The sequence below is a fragment of the Somniosus microcephalus genome, chromosome 15 (genome assembly GCF_052327205.1).
Source record: "Somniosus microcephalus isolate GS21.2 chromosome 15, FLI_Smic_1.0, whole genome shotgun sequence".
Classification (NCBI taxonomy): Eukaryota; Metazoa; Chordata; class Chondrichthyes; order Squaliformes; family Somniosidae; genus Somniosus; species Somniosus microcephalus.
The window spans coordinates 65,053,778-65,072,829 of NC_141001.1; the positions used below are offsets into that span (position 1 = coordinate 65,053,778).

Genomic DNA, 19,052 nt, shown 5'->3' on the forward strand with positions numbered 1-19,052 from the left:
TTGAATCGGGCGTCTCATTGAGTGGTTGGGTGGTCAATGACGGGTCCTGGGGCTGCGGCATGCCGTCTAGCGGGGTTGGGTTGTGGGTAGTGGTGGATGACAATGGTAGTGTTTCAGGGGCACCCGAAGGTGCGAGATCTCGTGTGGAGGCTGTGTCCTCCCGCCCGTCCAGGTACGCTATGTAAGCGTACTGGGGGTAGGCGTGGGTAGTGGTGGGTGGCGAAGGAGGTGTTTCGGGAGCACCCGAAGGTGCGAGGTCTCGTATGGAGACTGTGTCCTCCCTCCCGTCCGGGTACACCACGTAAGCATACTGAGGGTTGGCATGGAGGAGGCTCACCCTCTCGACCAGGGGGTCCGTCTTATGGGACCTCACGTGCTTCCGCAGTAGGACGGGTCCTGGAGAAGTCAGCCATGTCGGTAACGAGACCCCCGATGTGGACTTCCTGGGGAAGGAGAACATTCTCTCATGAGGGGTGGCATTGGTGGCTGTACAGAGCAGTGACCGAATGGAATGGAGCGCCGCAGGGAGGACCTCCTGCCAGCGAGAGGTCGGAAGGCCCTTAGATTTCAAGTTTAAAAGGACTGCCTTCCAGAGCGTCGCATTCTCCCTTTCCACCTGGCCATTCCCCCGGGGGTTGTAGCTGGTGGTCCTGCTTGTAGCAATACCTCTTGCGAGCAGGTACTGACGAAGTTCATCACTCATAAAGGATGAGCCCCTGTCACTATGAATATAGCTAGGGAAACCGAACAAGGCGAAGAGGTCATTCAGACATTTAATGACCGTGGTACTGGTCATGTCTGAGCAAGGGATGGCAAACGGGAAACGGGAGTACTCGTCAATTATGTTGAGGAAGTACACATTGCGGTCAGAGGAGGGGAGGGGCCCTTTAAAATCGACGCTCAGCCGTTCAAAGGGGCGCGTGGCTTTGATCAGGCTTGCTCTGTCTGGCCTATAAAAATGCGGTTTGCACTCGGCACAGATTTGGCAGTTCCTGGTCATGGTCCTGACCTCCTCGATGGAGTAGGGCAGGTTACGGGATTTGATGAAGTGAAAAAACCTGGTGACCCCCGGGTGGCAGAGGTCATTGTGGAGGGTCTTCAGTCTATCAACCTGCGCGTTGGCGCATGTACCACGTGATAGGGCATCTGGGGGCTCATTGAGTTTCCCGGGCCGGTACAAGATATCGTAATTGTAGGTGGAGAGTTTGATTCTCCACCTCAAGATCTTGTCATTCTTGATTTTGCCCCTCTGCTTATTATTAAACATAAAAGCTACTGAACGCTGGTCAGTGAGCAGGGTAAACCGTTTTCCAGCCAGGTAATGCCTCCAATGTCGCACAGCTTCCACAATGGCCTGGGCCTCCTTTTCGACAGAGGAGTGTCGAATCTCGGGGCCCTGGAGGGTCCTTGAGAAAAAGGCCACGGGTCTCCCCGCCTGGTTAAGGGTTGCAGCTAGGGCAAAGTCGGATGCGTCGCTCTCCACTTGGAAAGTGATGGACTCATCCACTGCGTGCATCGTGGCCCTCGCAATATCTCTTTTTATGAGAGTGAAGGCTGCACAGGCCTCTGCTGTCAGGGGGAAGGAGGTGGACTTGATGAGGGGTCTGGCTTTGTCTGCATAGTTGGGCACCCACTGAGCATAGTACGAGAAAAACCCTAGGCATCTCTTCAGTGCTTTTTGGCAGTGGGGGAGGGGGAGCTCCATAAGGGGGCGCATCCTGTCGGGGTCGGGGCCGATGACTCCGTTCTCCACTACACAGCCAAGAATGGCAAGGCGCGTGGTACGAAACATACATTTGTCCTTGTTGTATGTTAGGTTCAGCCGCTGGGCCGTACGGAGGAATTTCTCTAGATTAACATCATGATCCTGCTGGTCGTGGCCGCAGATGGTGACGTTGTCTAGATAGGGGAAAGTGGCCTGGAGCGCGTTCTGGTCAACCATCCGGTCCATCTCCCGTTGGAAGACTGAAACCCCGTTGGTGACGCCGAAGGGAACTCTGAGGAAGTGGTAGAGACGACCGTCAGCTTCAAAAGCTGTGTACTGGCGGTCCTCAGCCCTGATGGGGAGCTGGTGGTATGCCGACTTCAGATCAATCGTCGAGAACACCCGGTATTGTGCTATCTGATTGACCATGTCAGATATGCGGGGGAATGGGTATGCATCTAGCTGGGTGTAGCGATTGATCGTCTGGCTGTAGTCAATAACTAGGCGCTGTTTTTCGCCAGTCTTCACTACCACCACTTGTGCTCGCCATGGGCTGGTGCTACTTTCAATAATCCCTTCCTTCAGGAGTCTCGCTACCTCGGATTTAATGAAGCTCCTATCCCCGGCACTGTAACGCCTGCTTTTGGTAGCGATGGGCTTACAGTCGCGGGTGAGGTTAGCGAACAAGGAGGGGGGGGGACTTTAAGGGTGGCGAGGCTGCAAATGGTGCGCGGCGGGCGATTTAAAAACTGCTGGCTGCAGACTGTGAGTGGGGGGAGGGGTCCGTCGTACGCTAATGTGACACTCTTAAGGTGGCACTGAAAATCCAACCCCAGTAGGACGGCAGCGCAGAGATGGGGCAGGACCAGAAGTTTAAAATTTTTGTATTCTGTGCCCCTTACTGAAAGGGTCACTACACAGTAGCCACCGACGTCCGCTGACTGGGCTTTGGAAGCCAAAGAGATCCGATGGCGCGTCGGCAGGACCGGGAGAGAGTAACTGCGCACCGTGTCGGGGTGGATAAAGCTCTCCGTGCTCCCGCTGTCAAAAAGGCAGGTAGTGGCACGGCCGTTTACCGTAATGTCCATCATGGACCTGGACAGTTGATGAGGGAGAGATTGGTCCAGCGTCACGGAGGCCAGCGTATGGTCGAGCGAGTCGATGTGGTCGTCAGATGAGGCGATGGTTGAGTCCGGGTCCCCCGTGGTTGAAGTTGGAGACGTCCAAGATGGCGGACAAAATGGCGGCGCCCATGATCCCGATCCCCATGCGGCTGGGGGAGCCCAAGATGGCAGACAAGATGGCTGCCCCCACGGTTCGCACGCGGCGCTGCTGGCGTTAGCGGTTTTACCTTTGCAGGCGCTGACATAGTGTCCTTTCTTCCCGCAGCCGAAGCAGGTAGCGTTTCTCGCCGGGCAGCGTGCTCTGGGGTGTTTTGCCTGGCCACAAAAATAACATTTCTGTGCCTTGGACATCGCAGCAGCAGTTGAAGGTGGCGGTCCCATGACCCAAGGTTGTGGCATCCACGTTGCGGAGCGGTTAGGGGAGAAGGCGCCCATATTCCTGTGGGCCGCGTCGAGCGAGAGGGACACTGCCTTTCTCAGGTCCATTTCTCCCTTTTCCAACAGTCTCTGCCGGGAGTAGTCGGACCTTAGACCCGCGACGAAAGCATCTCGGATCAGTCCCTCCGTGTGTGCTGCAGCTGATACTTCTTTGCAATCGCAGCCTTCTTTGCAATCGCAGCCTCGGCCGAGTATCCGTAGTGCCCGTAGGAAGGCCTCCACCGATTCCCCGGGCTGCTGTCTGCGGGATCTTAAGAGGTGCCTGGCATAGACCGTATTTACCGGGCGTGCGTATTGCCCTTTTAGCAGATCGATAGCCGCCGTGTAGGTCGTCGCGTCCTGGATTATTGTATAAACTTGGTGGCTCACCTTTGAGGCCAGGATTTCCAGCTTGTTTTCGTCCAGGGTCACAGTTGAGGCTTGCAGGTAAGCCTCGAAGCAACGCAGCCAATGCGCGAATTTGGTAGCCGAACCCACTTCTTGGGGGTCTAGGTCCAGGTATGTTGGTCTGAGGGCTCGCAGCAGCTCCTGCTGCTCAGTGTTTGGTGCAGCAACCTGCTGCTCAGCGTTTGTTGCCAGCATTTTGTTTTTGCTAATAAAATTGATGCGCTATCAATTACTCATAAAAGACGGAGAGTTAGGAGAGTAACTAAAAGGCTTTTATTAGCAAAGAACAGAGCATGCCTCTCGTGGTTGACTGGGTTCCAAGAAGGCAGGGGGCTGCAGAGCGGTCACCTTTATACCTGGGCCTGTGGGTGGAGCCAGGGGCGGAGCCAGCAGAGACATGCTGAGGCATGCATAGGTACAACAGTGTGCAACAACAACAACAACGGTGAACAACAATAACAGTGGTTTACCACAATACTATAAGACTGTTTAGTGGAGGCGGTATTAGCAGCGGCGGTATTTAAAACAGCAGGAGACCAGGCAGCGTGGACCTGATTGGAAGGGGTATCAGCAGCGGCCGAACATTCGACGATTTCCAAAAAAATAGTCACGTCACAAGACAGCAGGTAGGTGATTGGTTGGTGAGTATTAAGTTTTTTTTCTCTCTTTTCTCTCTAACCTAGGACAGTGGTTTAAACTAGGTGCAGGAAATCACAAAGTACTGTATTAAATGTATAGCTTAACTAGTTAAATTAATTAATATAACTATAAATAATCATTGAATAAAGACTTTAACTAATTAAATAAATAAAATAAGGCTAGACTAAGATACGGCAGGGAAGGTTGTGTGTCTGGACTGCAGTATGTGGGAGTTTGTGGACAGCGAGACTGTCCCGAGCGAACACATATGCAGCAGATATCTCCGTCTCGAATCTCTCCGACTCAGAGTCATTGAGCTGGGGTGCAAGTTGGAGACACTCCGACACATAAGGGAGGGTGAGGAACTTCTGGACAGTCTTATCCAGAATGCAGTCACACCCCAGAGGAAAGCACAGGTTCAGGAAGGGGAGGGTGTGACTGTTAGGGAGCCAGGTAACGGGGATTTAGGAGAGGTTGAGAAGGAGGTCCCACAGACACTGGTCCGATCCAACAGGTACGAAGTACTCGCTACCTGTGAGGACAAGGAGAAAGACTGCAGGGAGGAGAGCCAAAATGCAGACCAAGGAACCATGGCTCAGAGGGCTGACCAAGGGGGGGGGGAAGAGCAGAATAGAAATGTGGTAGTGTTAGGGGACTCTATAATTAGGGGGATAGGTAGCGCACTCTGCAGCCAAGAACGAGAATCCCGAAGGGTGTGTTGCCTACCCAGGGTAAGGGATATCTCATGGCAGCTGGAGAGGAACTTGGAAAGGGAGGGGGTAAATCCAGTTGTCATGGTCCATGTTGGAACAAACAACATCGGTAGGAACAGGGAGGAGGTCCTGCTGAGAGAGCATCAGGAGTTAGCCTCTAAATTAAAAAGCAGGACCTCAAGGGTAATAATCTCTGGATTATTGCCCGAGCCACGTGCAAATTGGCATAGAAGCAGACAGATCAGGGGAATTAACACGTGGCTAAAGGGCTGGTGTGGGAAAGAGGGGTTCCTTTTCATGGGATACTGGCACCCGTTCTGGGACAGTAAGGAGCTGCACCTGAACCGGGATGGGACCCGTGTCCTAGCGGAAAGGATAAATAGGGAAGTGGCAAAGGCTTTAAACTAGTAAGATGGGGGGAGGGATCCACAAGAAATGTAACCAGCCTAATTATAAACAAAACAGGAAAAGAGAGCATAGGAAAGAATAAAGTAAGGGAGGACATTGATGGCAAGGAATAAATAGAGTTATAGAACAGGAGTCTAAAAAGATGGTTAAACATAAAGTGAGAGGAAATCTATTAAAAATGAGTTAAACTGTCTGTACAGCAATGCACAGAGTGTCCATAATAAAACAGGGGAGCTGGAGGCAATCATGCGTTGCGAGGAACCAGACATAATAGGGATCACTAAGACATGGCTACAGAAAAATCAGGACTGGGAATTAAACATTGAGGGGTATAACATATTTAGAAAAGATAGAGAGGGAAAAAGGGGAGGCGGAGTAGCTGTACTTATTAGGGATAACATAATGGCAGTAGAAAAAAGTGACGCAGCTATCAGCAAGACAAAAATAGAATCTATCTGGATAGAAATAAAAGATAATAAAGGATCAATCACACTAATAGGGGTAGTCTACAGACCACCTAATAGTGGAAGGGAGGTGGAGGAAGAAATATGCAGACAAATTAGGGAAATTAGTAAAAACATAGAATAATAATCATAGGGGATTTCAACTACCCTGATATTAATTGGACAGAAGAGGTAGGTAAAGGGGATAAGGGAATGGAGTTCCTACAATATGTACAAGGTTCTTTTCTAACCCAATATGTAAAAAAGCCCTACAAAGGAGGATTTGATATTGGATCTAGTAATGGGGAATGAACCAGAGCAGATAAGAGAAGTAAAAGTAGGGGAACATCTAGGCAATAGTGACCATAATATAATACGCTTTAAGATGATAATTGAGAAGGACGAAAACCAGGGTAATAGATTGCAAAAAAGCTGATTTTGAGGGGCTAAGAATAGAACTTGGGAAAATAAAATGGGCAAAATTATTGGCAAACAACGATGTAGAGCAGCAATGGAAAACATTTAAAACAGTGTTCAACAGAGTGCAGGAAAAATATATTCTGCTGAAAGGAAAGAACAAACTAAACACTAATGAGACTCCATGGATGAATAAAGCCATAAGAGAACAATTGAGGGTAAGGAAAGAGGCATACAAAGAGGTTAGGAGAGAAGTCAAAAAAACAATTAGAAAGGCAAAGAGGAACAATGAAATTAAATTATCAAGGAACATAAAACAAAATAGTAAAATAGTTTACAGGCACATCAATAAAAAAAGGAAATTTGGGACGGGAATAGGGCCATTAAGGGATAATACCACAGATAACGATAGAGAGATGGCAGAAATATGAAATAATTATTTTGCTTCAGTATTTACTAGGGAGATAGAACAGGTGGACATGATATTGGATGATGAAATTAGTATTGAGATAATTGCATTTAAAATAAAAAGAGGGGATATATTAAATAAACTAATCAAACTCAAAGAAGATAAAACCCCTGGTCCAGATGGATTGCATCCACGCATTTTAAAATAATCTAGGGAAGAGATAGCAGAGGCATTACTACAAATATTTTATAATTCATTAGAAAAAGGTGTAGTGCCAGAGGACTGGCGGATAGCTAACATAATACCGATATTTAAGAAGGGGGATAGAAAATGTCCAGGGAATTATAGACCAGTCAGCTTAACATCGGTGGTAGGAAAAATAATGGAATCCCTGCTAAATGAGAAGATAGAAGGACATCTAGAAACCAAAAACATAGTAATAAATAGTCAGCATGGATTTCAAAAGGGAAAGTCTTGCTTGACCAACCTCACTGAATTTTTTGAAGAGGTAACAGAGAGAGTAGACAATGGCAATGCAGTAGATGTAACTTATCTAGATTTTCAAAAGGCTTTCGATAAGATACCCCATAATAGACTGATGAACAAGGTCAGAGAATGCGGAGTCAGGGGACAAGTAGCAGAATGGATAGCTCGATGGCTTCCAAGACAGAATGCAGAGAGTAGGGGTAAAAGGTAGCTATTCACAGTGGTAGAAGGTGGGTAGTGGTGTTCCACAAGGATCAGTGCTGGGACCACTGCTGTTCAAAATTTTTTATTAATGATTTAGACTTTGGAATCAAAATCACAACTTTTTAATTGGAAGTGATAGTCAATACTGAGGAGGACTGCAACAAATTACAGGAGGACATTAATAAACTTGCAGAATGGGCATATAATTCGTGAAGGAAGTTCAACACAGATAAATGTGAGATATTACATTTTGGCAGGAAGAATAGGGAGGTCACTTATCACTTGAAGGGTGCGAGTCTAGGTGGGGTAAGTGAACAAAGGGATCTAGGAGTACAAATACATAAATCACTAAAAGTTGTGACACAGGTTAGCAAGGCCATAAAAAAGCAAACCAAGCACTAGGGTTTATTTCTAGTGGTATAGAATTGAAAAGTAAGGAAGTTATGCTAAACCTGTATCGAACCTTGGTTAGACTACACTTGGAGTACTGCGTATAATTCTGGTCGCCATATTATAAAAAGGATATAGAGGCACTGGAGAGGGTGCAGAAAAGATTTACGGGGATGATACCAGAAATGCAAAGGTATACATATCAGGAAAGGATGAACAGGCTGGGTCTCTTTTCTCTTGAAAGAAGAAGGCTGAGGAATGACCGAATAGAGGTCTTTAAAATTATGAAAGGTTTTGATAGAGTGGATATAGAGAAAATGTTTCCACTTGTGGGGAAGAGCATAACTAGAGGCCATTAATATAAGATAGTCACCAAGAAATTAAATAGGGAATTCAGAAGAAACTTCTTTACCCAAAGAGTGGTGAGAATGTGGAACTCGCTAACACAGGGAGTGGTTGAAGCAAATAGTATAGATGCATTTAAGGGGAGGCTAGACAAGCATATGAGGGAGAAGGGAATAGAGGGTTATGCTGATAGATTTAGATGAGGAAAGACAGGAGGAGGCTCGAGTGGAGCATAAACGCCAGTATGGACTGGTTGGGCCGAATGGCCTGTTTCTGTGCCGTACATCCTATGTAATCCTGTGCATGTCTGCTATTAGCAATCTAATGATGGCTGGTTACACTGAATTTATAGATGAATTCAAAGTAAAGATGTATCCTAATGAACATAACAAATCAAACAGGAAATGTGATCAGTAATTGATTCTGTCTGGTTTATGGTAAAACGCTGTGCCACAATTTGATTGATGCTGAGAATGTTAACCAATAAATACGTACTAATTTTCCGCTTCATGTTCCCGGATCTGGTGCCTGTACATCCCTTCCTTACTTTAGGACGACAGGTGCTACCTTTGGATGAGATCTGAAAAATACAAAAAATATATATAATCGGCCATGGAAATGAGGCACTTTAGAATATGAAACAGCCTATATCAACAAGAATGCAAACATCATTGCTCATGCAGATTCACAGCCATCTGACATTTACTCATAGCAGCTTTTTGCTACACCACACCCTAAGTAAAACTGTCTATGGGAAACTCAGAGTGTCCAGTCTAGAGAGGGCATTTTATACATTTTCTTTCTGTATATAACTGCCGGTTATATTAAAGATCAGGGTATATTGGAAATGCTACAGTGAATCGCTAGTGTATTTCTAATGAAAATCAAGCTATACAGTTTTGTGTACATATAGGTCTGCTTGAAATCTGATGTTTGATCATTCCACGTGCAACTTTGGTCGTCTGTTCAGATAATTAGATTTCATCCAAATTATCGGAACCAAAAATCCAGTCTTGATCAGATCTCAGGTCATATATTCCACCCATTCATAGTCAATGGATAGAAAATGTAGTCTATGGTTTGGGTGTAGTGGAGGTTAGCTGTCAGGGTTTAGGAGTACCTGAGGGTTGGATCAGGGATCTGGCAATGGTGGGAAGATGGGGCGGGGAATGGAAATGGTGAGAGGGTGGCTGCATAGGATCATAGAAATTTACAGCACAGGAGGCGGCCATTTGGCTCATCTTGTCCGTGTCGGCCGACAAAGAGCTATTCACCCTAATCACACTTTCCAGCTCTTGGTCCGTAGCCTTGTAGGTTATAGCACTTCAAGTGCATATCCAAGTACATTTCAAATGTGATGAGGGTCTCTGCCTCTAGCATCCTTTCAGGCAGTGAGTTCCAGACCCCCACCACCCTCTGGGTGAAAATATTTCTCCTCAAATCCCCTCTAAACCTCCGACTTTAAATCTATGCCCCCTGGTTATTGACCCTTCTGCTAAGGGAAATAGGTCCTTCCCATCCACTCTATCTAGGCCCCTCATAATTTTATACACCTCAATTAGGTCTCCCCTCAGCCTTGTCTATCCTTGTCCTTTTCCATAACTACCCTAAATCTAACTGAATTATGATCACTAGCACCAATATGCTCTCCCACTGATACCCTTTCCACCTGCCCAGTTTCATTCCCTAAAACTAGGTCCAGAACCGTCCCCTCTCTTGTTGGGTTTGCTACATACTGGCTAAAAAAGTTCTCCTGAATGCATTTTAAGAATTCTGCTCCCTCTATACCTTTCACACTAATTTTATCCCAGTTAATATTAGGGAAGTTGAAATCCCCTACTATTGCTGCCCTATTTTTGCACATCTCAGAAATTTGCCTACATATTTGCTCTTCTATCATCCTCTGACTGTTCGGAGTTCTATAGTACACTCCCAGCAGTATGATTGCCCTTTTTTTGTTTTTCAGTTCAACCCATATGGCCTCATTTGATGATCCTTCTAAGATATCCTCCCTCGTCACAGCTGTAATTGATTCTTTAATCAATAGTGCGACCCCCCCTCTGTTTTTATCCCCCTCTCTATCTCGTCTGAAAACCCTGTAACCAGGAATGTTAAGCTGCCATTCCTGCCCTCTTTCAGCCATGACTCAGTAATAGCTGTAATATCAGACTCCCACGTGTCTATCTGTGCCCTCAACTCATCAGCTTTATTTCCTAGACTCCTTGCGTTGAAGTATACACCATTTAGTACTGCCAAACTCCCTCGTTGTCTATTTTCTAGCCTTTGTTTCCTCTGCCTTCCAAACTTGCTTATTAATTTTCTGCCTTCCATTTCCAGCTTTGCTTCTCTCCCTTCTGTATCCACTCTCAGGTTCCCATCCCCCTGCCAAGCTAGTTTAAACCCTCCCCAACAGCACTAGCAAACCCCGCTGCGTAGATATTGGTTCCAGTCCTGTTGAGGTGCAACCCATCCAGCCTGTACAGGCCCCACCTCCCCTAGAAACAGTCCCAATGCCTCAGGAATCTAAAGCCCTCCCTCCTGCACCTTATCTCCAGCCACGCATTCATCTGCTCTATCCTCCTGTTTCTGTACTCACCAGCACGTTGCACCGGGAGTAATCCGGAGATTACTACGTTTGAGGTCCTGCTTTTTAATCTCTTTCCTAGCTCCCTAAACTCTGTCTGCAGGACCTCATCCCTCTTTCTACCTACGTCGTCAGTACCGATGTGGACCATGACCTCTGGCTGTTCATCCCCTCAGAATGTCCTGCAGCTGTTCAGTGACACCCTTGACCCTGGCACCAGAGAGGCAACATACCATCCTGGAGCCACGTCTGCAGCTGCAGAAACGCCTGTCTATTCCCCTAACTATCGAATCCCCTACCACTATTGCTCTTCCACTCTTCTTCCTCCCCACCTGTACAACTGAGCCACTCATGGTGCCATGGACTTGGCTCTGGCTGCACTCCCCAGAGGAACCAAATGCCCTTACCAGTATCCAGAGCTGAATACTGGTTAGCGAGCGAGATGCACTCATGGGACTCCTGCACTACCTGCCTGGTCCTCCTCTTCTGTCTGGCGGTCACCCATTCCCTCTCTGCCTGCACACTCTTAAGCTGTGGGGTGTCCACCTCCAGAAATTTACTATCCACGTAACTCTCAGCCTCGCGGATGCACTGCAGTGACTCCAGCCGCCGCTCCAGCTCCGAAACCCGGAGCTCAAGCTGCAGTAGCTGGCAACACTTCCCACACACATGGTCGCACATGGACATTGGGGAAAATGTGGTCCAGAATGCAATTTTGGAAGCCTGAAAAACTGCATGAAGCAGCTCCTTCTCAGGCAAAATACACGCAAGGCTTCTGCCAGACGGGCCTTATGGAGCAAAAATAAAAGAACTACAGGATACAAAAGAGAATGCCATAAGGCTGATTGTAATTAGTAGACAGAAAGTCGTGGGCAGCAAGTCCACAACTTCCTGATTCACATGGCTGGCAGGCAAGGCTCCTCAGCAGTAGTAATTTCCATTCCGTTATCGTAAAATATAACTTTTTAAAAAACTTTTTCAAACTTTTAGAGATGTTAAATTACTGACAAAAATGATGGCAGACAAAAGTACTTGGAAAGTTTTTTTTTAAGTGATTTGATTGATTTGCTTGGCTAGCCACCAACTTTTCACCAAATTAATGAGGGATTGCCAATGAACTAATTTGCACATCAAGCTCATCACAAGATAAATATGAATGAATAAGGACATTCAGTTCATTCTATTTTGTCCATCCATTGAAGCATCTAATTGGTCCTTAAATTCCAGGGTTTTTGTATTCCAAGTGTTGATCACTCTTTACGTGAATAAGAATTTCCTGATATCAGTTCTAAATTTTGCACTTTACTTGTTTAAACTTGCTTCTCCTTATCCTACTTTCAGAATTTAGTTTGATGTAACTTTTTGGTTCTACTTTTTCCATAATTTTACTATATTATATACCTTGGAGGTGCCGTCTTTCGGATGAGACGTTAAACCGAGGCCCCGCCTGCACTCTCAGGTCACCGTAAAAGATCTCATGGCACTATTTCGAAGAAGAGCAGGGGAGTTATCCCCGGTGTCCTGGCCAATAGTTATCCCTCAATCAACATCACCAAAACAGATTATCTGGTTACCATCACACTGCTGTTTTTTGGGACCTTGCTGTGTGCAAATTGGCTGCCGCATTTTCCTACATTACAACAGTGGCTACACTTCAAAAGTACTTCATTGGCTGTAAAGCACTTTGGGATGTCCTAAGATTGCGAAAGGTGCTATATAAATGCAAGTCTTTATTTTCTTTCTTTCTAGGATCACTTTTCAGTCACCTTTTGAGGCTGAAAAGCCCATGTTTCTCCAGTCATTCTTCATACCTCAGACTCTGAGGATCAGCCTCGTGGCTTTTCTCTGCTAAGCCTCCAGCCCTTGTTTTAATGTCTTCCTTGTCAATGACCGGAACTGGACAGGATGCTCAAGATGTGGTCTGAGCAGAGTACTATACCGTTTAACATGACTTCCTCTGACTTGTAAGCTACTCTTTTGGCTAGATAGTTCAGAATTCAATTTGCTTTACTGATTACTGCTCTGCCGTGGTTGGACATGTTGACAGTTGAGTCTGCACAACTCCTAGATCTGTTTCAAATTCATCTTCAGCTATTTCAACACCATTTGTGGAGTGCGTGTGTTGCCTCCTATGAGTAATAGTTTGCATTTGTCTGTATTAAATTTCATTTGCCATTGTTCTGCCTACTTGCATGTTGGCTAGGGTCTTCTGCTTTTGCGCTCGCAGCCTGTTATTTGCTGTGGATTCTTGTACCAACTGCAAATTTGCAAGTTTCTGAAGCTAAGTCATTGATATAAATTAAAAACAGTAGTGATCCCTGAGGACCCATTCAGCAACCACCCTCCCCCCCACCCGCCCGCCCCCGCACACCCTAACATAACTCCACTCACTAATATCTGGTGTTTTCTACCCTTCAACCGATTTCTTATCCATTCCCAAGATTTACCCTGAATCTCCACCACATTGCCCTCCTCAACAGTCAAGGAGGTAAATCAGGTAAGATCTTCCCCTTCTGAATTCATGTTAGCTGCTGTTTAACCAGGTGGTTATTGTGCAGACTATAATCAAATTTACTCATAATTATCAATTCCATTAGTTTATATGGTTCCCAGCGAATAAAGTACTTTCATTGGTTTACAGCCAATGAAGTACTTTTGATGTGTAGTCACTGTTGTAACGTAGGAAACATGGCAGCCAATTTGCGCACAGCAAGTTCCCACAAACAGCAATGTGATAATGACCAGATAATCTGTTTTTGTTATGTTGATTGAGGGATAAATATTGGCCAGGACATCGGGGATAACTCCCCTGCTCTTCTTTGAAATAGTGCCAAGGGATCTTTTGCATCCACCTGAGAGAGCGGTTTAATGTCTCATCTGAAAGACATCATCTCTGACAGTGCAGCACTGCCTCAGCACTGCACTGGAGTATTAGCCTTGATTTTTGTGCTCAAGTCTCTGGAGTGGGACTTGAACCCACAACCTTCTGACTCAGAGGCGAGGGTGCTACCCACTGAGCCCCATCTACGCTGTCACTGCTTTTGAAAATGGACACTATGTTAGCCTGTTTCCAATCTACTGGTATTTCCTCAGAGTTCAACGACTGCTTTATAATGACCTTCAATGTATCTCAAATCTTGTTTCACAGCTCTCTGGTATAAATTACTTTCTATTCCTGGAAATTTATTTGTTTTGAGCTCTTTAAGCCAATTTAGGACTTTCATCTCATTTATATTGAAGTCATCAATTCTATTTAGAGTTATCACTACGCAGTGTATGTTGCTCATGTTTTCACTTTTGAATTCTTGGATGAAATAATCATTTAGAATATTAAGGGGGAAAAATTCAGTATCGCCCCGTTTGGGGCGCCATTATCGGCCATGCGCAAAGTTTAGCGCCTGGCGCTAATTATCGCCTCCGACGGCAAGCTTGGCTTTTATCGCCCCTGGAGGTGATTGGAGCACTAAATCAGGCGCTTCACACCTGTCTTAAGGTGCAAAGGCTGAGGAGCGAGGCGCTACCTCAGAGCGCTGGCGAAGCAAGGAAGGGCAAATCAAAATAAATCTGCAAAGTGCTGCTTAGCACTCAAAACTCCTTCACACAGCGTTGAATCTCTCCAGAAGCCTCTCTCTCTCTCTCTCTCTCAGAATGCGTGGTGCAAAAATGTCACCGACAAAAAAAGGCAGGAAGCGGTCGCCTTTAAATAGCGCTCCCCCAGTCCCTTTCTGACAGCATAATGCTCCCCTCAACCTGTCGTTGCTAGCGGCAGGCGGTAAGGCAGGGGGCGCCACTCAATATCCGGTCCGGGGCGCTAACGGGGTGTTGTGCACTTGACTGACGTCACAATGTGCCGGCGCAGGAGATCGTGGCGGTTGTGTTTAGCGCTGCCGCAAAATGTCTAGTTAATTTAACATTTTGCATCAGCAGCTATGTTTTTTTCCAAATATTCCTTTGTTCCTTTGACCACTCTTATAACACATTCTGCATATCCCTGCAAGGATCCCAGTGACCCCCTTCACCTTTCTTCCTGCAGGATTCAGAGGTTGTATTTCCTTTTCATTTCACTTCTGATTTAAATTTTTTAATCCAGTTAGGAGCACACTTTTTAGGCTACATATGTATTCATCCTTCATGCTCAGCATTATGCCTTTAAAAGTATTTTACTTATCTTCTGCTGAAGTGTTGTTGAACACCCCTCCCCAATACATTTGATTAAACTGTACTCTCATTTTATTGATGTTAGTTCTTTCAAAATTATATACCCGACTCCCAGTCCTCAGAAAAACTCAGTCCTGGATCTTATTGAACTGAAGCATCCTGTAGTTGTTACCATTTCCTGTATGTTTCACTGACCATTACCAGATCAAGATGTGCACTACCTCCTGTTGCTATGAAGCAGTAATGAATTACGTTTACCAATGATTCCAAACTGCCTGGGTATTCCCAATTAATATTTGGTTGATTGAAGTCATCCATTGATACAAATTTCCTCATTTCACAAACACCTCTTATCTCTTCATACAGCAAGCTGCTGTCCTTCTTATACTAATCTAGCAATTTGAAACATGCCCCCTGTATTAACTTTGTCCTTTTCATATTAAAGATGTCTAACTAGAATCATTCACCTGAGTAACTTTCCACCTCCTACAGGATCAACTTCTTTAACCAGCTGGGCAAAATTTGGTTTTGGTAGAATATATTTTTCTTTACTCATCTAATCAAGTGCTAGAAATTTTCAAGTTTATCATTTGACTATAATTAAGAATAACAAAATTGCATGTTGCGTGGGTAACTGAGTTCACAGCTCCTGGCTGCACATATCAGGAAACTGTGGTCAGCACGCCAGTGATTTCCTGAAATGTGCTGCTAGCAGGTGTGGCAAGAACTGAGGAAAACCAGCCGTTATACGTAATCTCCTTAATACATTCTCCATTGGTATATAAAACGGACGTTTTTCATGGAATAAATTGAGTAAGGGTGCATCCTATTTTTTTTTTTTTTTAATTGTGGACTTCTACAACCTACAGGCTTTTAAAACCCTAGCTACCAGCTGAAGAACCAATAGTTTATTTTTGGACTGAACCGAGGAATAGAAGGGATTGGTCACAGTACTGGGGATATATTATAGCCTGTCAAAGGAAATTAAGGGTGAAATTTCTGGACAAATTAGAGAAGTGTATATACCAAATTGAGTTATAATTGTAGATCTTAATTATCCACAAATAGGCTGGGATAGGAAAAAATGTTTCGTGGTGAGAAAGAGGGTTATTTTGTTGCATGTGTTCAGGCCTCTTTTCTTGGTCAATATGTTGATATTACAGCAAGGAAAGAATCACTATTTAACCTGGTTCTGGGTGATGAAGTAGAGCAAGTAGGCAACCTAACGGGGAACATTTGGGAAGCAATAACCACGATATAATTAGGTAATTAGATAGAGTTAAGAGGACAGTGGCCACATGAATAGAGAGATATTTGCAGGACAGGGAAGGCAAATAGAATCTTTGCTGAAGCTAAAAGGAATATTCTCGGCCTGGAAAGATGTGGTGCGTGTTGTGTCACAGAGATCTGTGTTGCAGCTGCTCTCATTTACTTGCTACATAAATATTCTGGATTTAAGAATTCAGGGAACACTATCAAAATTTGCTGAGAGCTCCAAATTGAGGGGTATGGGCAATTGTGACAAGGATTGTGAAAGACAGAGGAAATAGATAGTCTGACATGATGGGCAGATAAGTGGCAGGTGCGTTCACTGGAGAAAAATGTGAAGTAAGATATATTTGTAACAAGAATAGGGAAAGGAAACACACATTAAATTGTAAAATTTCAGTTGGATTTGAAAAGCAGAAGGGTGCAAGTACTGATGTCATTGAAGGTGGTAGCACAAGTAACTAAAGCTGTAAAAAGGAAAACAAATCTTTGGTTTTGTGTCTAAAGGCACAGGGTACAAGAACAAGATTATTAAAAGTGCATTAAGTTAGGCCACAGCTGGAATACTGTGTGGAGATTTTAGGCCCCATCGTTACAGAAAGGATATAAAAGCAATAGAAAAGCTGGAGCATAGATTCGCTAGGATGTTATCTGGGATGACCAGTTAGTTATGAAAGGAGACTTCAGAATTTAGAACTTTTTTCACGAGAGCGGAGAAGGTTAAAAGGTTGTGAAGGGCTATGATAAGGTAATTAGTGATCAATAGTTTCCACTTGTCTGCAAGAAAGTACAAACTGTAAGGATTTCGTAATAATTTCAAAATTTCCTACAGTTCTGAAGATTGATTTTTGATTAAAGAATACCTGGGTAATATACCTTTAAAAATCCAGGGAACAAAATGGCCGTCAGACCTCGTGGCAGAAGACAAAAGGACAGTCTCTCTTGAAAGGCAGCGTGTGTGTGTCTGTGAAAAAGGGGTAATCAAAGATGGCTGTCCAACCTCGTGGCAGGACACAGACTGTGTGCATATAAAAAGGGAAGATCAAAGATGGCTGACTAAACTGCCAATCAAAGGCAGTTCAGGGAGTTTCCCTCCCTGCAGAGGCAATCGATGTTTGTTTACAGAAACTGCTACAATGTTTACACAAAGGATTAACCACTTGAGACTGCGGTTTCAGTTTGACCACAGGACAATGACTTTTGTTTACACTAACCTCCAAGGCTGTTTACTCAAGCAATTAAGGAAATAGACATGCTTTTTTTCAAACCAAGACAGCTCTATTCAAACCCAGTCAAACCCATCACAATGAATGGGAATACATTTACAAACCCATCACGATAAATGGGTAATTCATCCAAAACCCATCTCAGTTAATGGGGACATTGGATCCCTTTTGTTTAGCCCAGATGCACCCAGATTTGGGCGGGAAGGTTTCGGCCCCAAATGGGGTATAAGATAGCTTCTCAGGAAGTGATCTCGCTTTCTGCCGCCTCGCCTCCATGCTCTGCCTACAGAAGAACAGCTCAGAAGCCTGCCTAAAGGAGTGGAATACCAGCAGTTTACTTTTAAATACTGGGGTATTCTTTACTTCGGGGCAGTGAAGGTCATACACCACAGGGGGCATGGAGCAGGCGTTTTCATTGGTGAGCACACCTTTTCTGGCCCATTACAAGGCAACTTAGAATAGGTATTAAGGGGTAGGAATTAAGGGGAATTTTGTTAGAACTAATTTTAGTCAAATTTTCCCTCGTTGTGTCCGTTTTTCTCCTCCCCTATTTAAGTAACAGTGTTGCACTAGCAGAAAAGTGCTGTAGTGAACACTAAGAGTTCTGTATTGAAAGTGCTATTAAAAGGGTGTTGCACTAAGCAGAAAAGGTGCTTCAGTGGACACTAAGTAGCTGTATTTAAAAAGTGCTGTATCTAAGTAACAGTGTTGTACTAAGAAGTAAAGTGCTGCATTTAAGCAACAGTGTTCTATTAAGTAAACGAGTGCTTTAGTGGACAAGAAGTGTACTGTGTTAAGTGAAGTGCTGTATTTCAGCATAAGTGTGCTGTATCATTTATTTTCAATTTGTTTCCTTCTTTTTGTTTTAATAAATGCTGGTCTGTTTTGCACCCAACCACGAGTCACGTTTTCTGTCTACATCGCTACTGAATAAGTCCGGCGGTCAGAACCAGGAATAGGGGAGTGCTTCGAAACTGCATGGGGGTCCCTGGAGCAGCTCAGAGGCTTCTGACTGGCCAGAGACAATAACCCCAACCCCGCTGTTAATTCCTACAAAACTTAAGATAATCACAAAGATAATTAAAAGAGAGCTTAGAAAAAAATTGTCACATAGATGATAGAATTTAAAATTAACTACCATAAACAATTATTGAACCATTGTCAAAGTTAACAAATTCTTTTAAAAGGGATTAAAAGGTTTTTTGAAAAAGAGGAATATTAAAGAGAGGAAATCACTGGTGTAGACTTGATGGGTAGAAGGCCTGTTCCTGTGATGTAATGTTCTGCAATTCAATGAACAGGCTTTCTTCACTGCTATTCTAAAAAATAAAATCTGATTGACAGCCAAACATTATTTCAGGTAAGCAGAAAGATTCAGACACTGGAGCAGTAAATTGTGTCCTAATATTGTATTATTTTGCCAATGTCGAATAATTTCCTTAAACTGCAGTAAATAACGGCCACAAAGCAATACTGAAACATATCTGAGTGTTGTCCTGTTCACTTCTCAAAGTATTAAATCAAAGGATCATCAAATAGATTGGATGTGTTATTACACCTAACATACTTCATTTGCACCAATCATATTTGCTGGTCTCAGCTCTATCTTATTTCTACTATCACTCAAAGGTGAGCACCTCGGAGGTATTAAATTCAATCAGTGCACATTACTTCTTTCAGACACAATGCACATTGCTGAAACGATTT

General features: G+C 44.5%; 1 protein-coding gene across 1 annotated transcript in view; it reads right to left on the minus strand.

Annotated features, from left to right (window-relative positions):
* The window catches only part of LOC147106986 (protein RIC-3-like), a 111,316-nt gene that overhangs the window by 19,816 nt on the left and 72,448 nt on the right, over nucleotides 1-19,052 (minus strand). Inside the window, exon 3 of the mRNA XM_086007915.1 lies at nucleotides 8,604-8,688. Within this exon, the coding sequence (XP_085864041.1) occupies nucleotides 8,604-8,688 (85 nt within the window). The remainder of the gene's footprint in view (nucleotides 1-8,603; nucleotides 8,689-19,052) is intronic.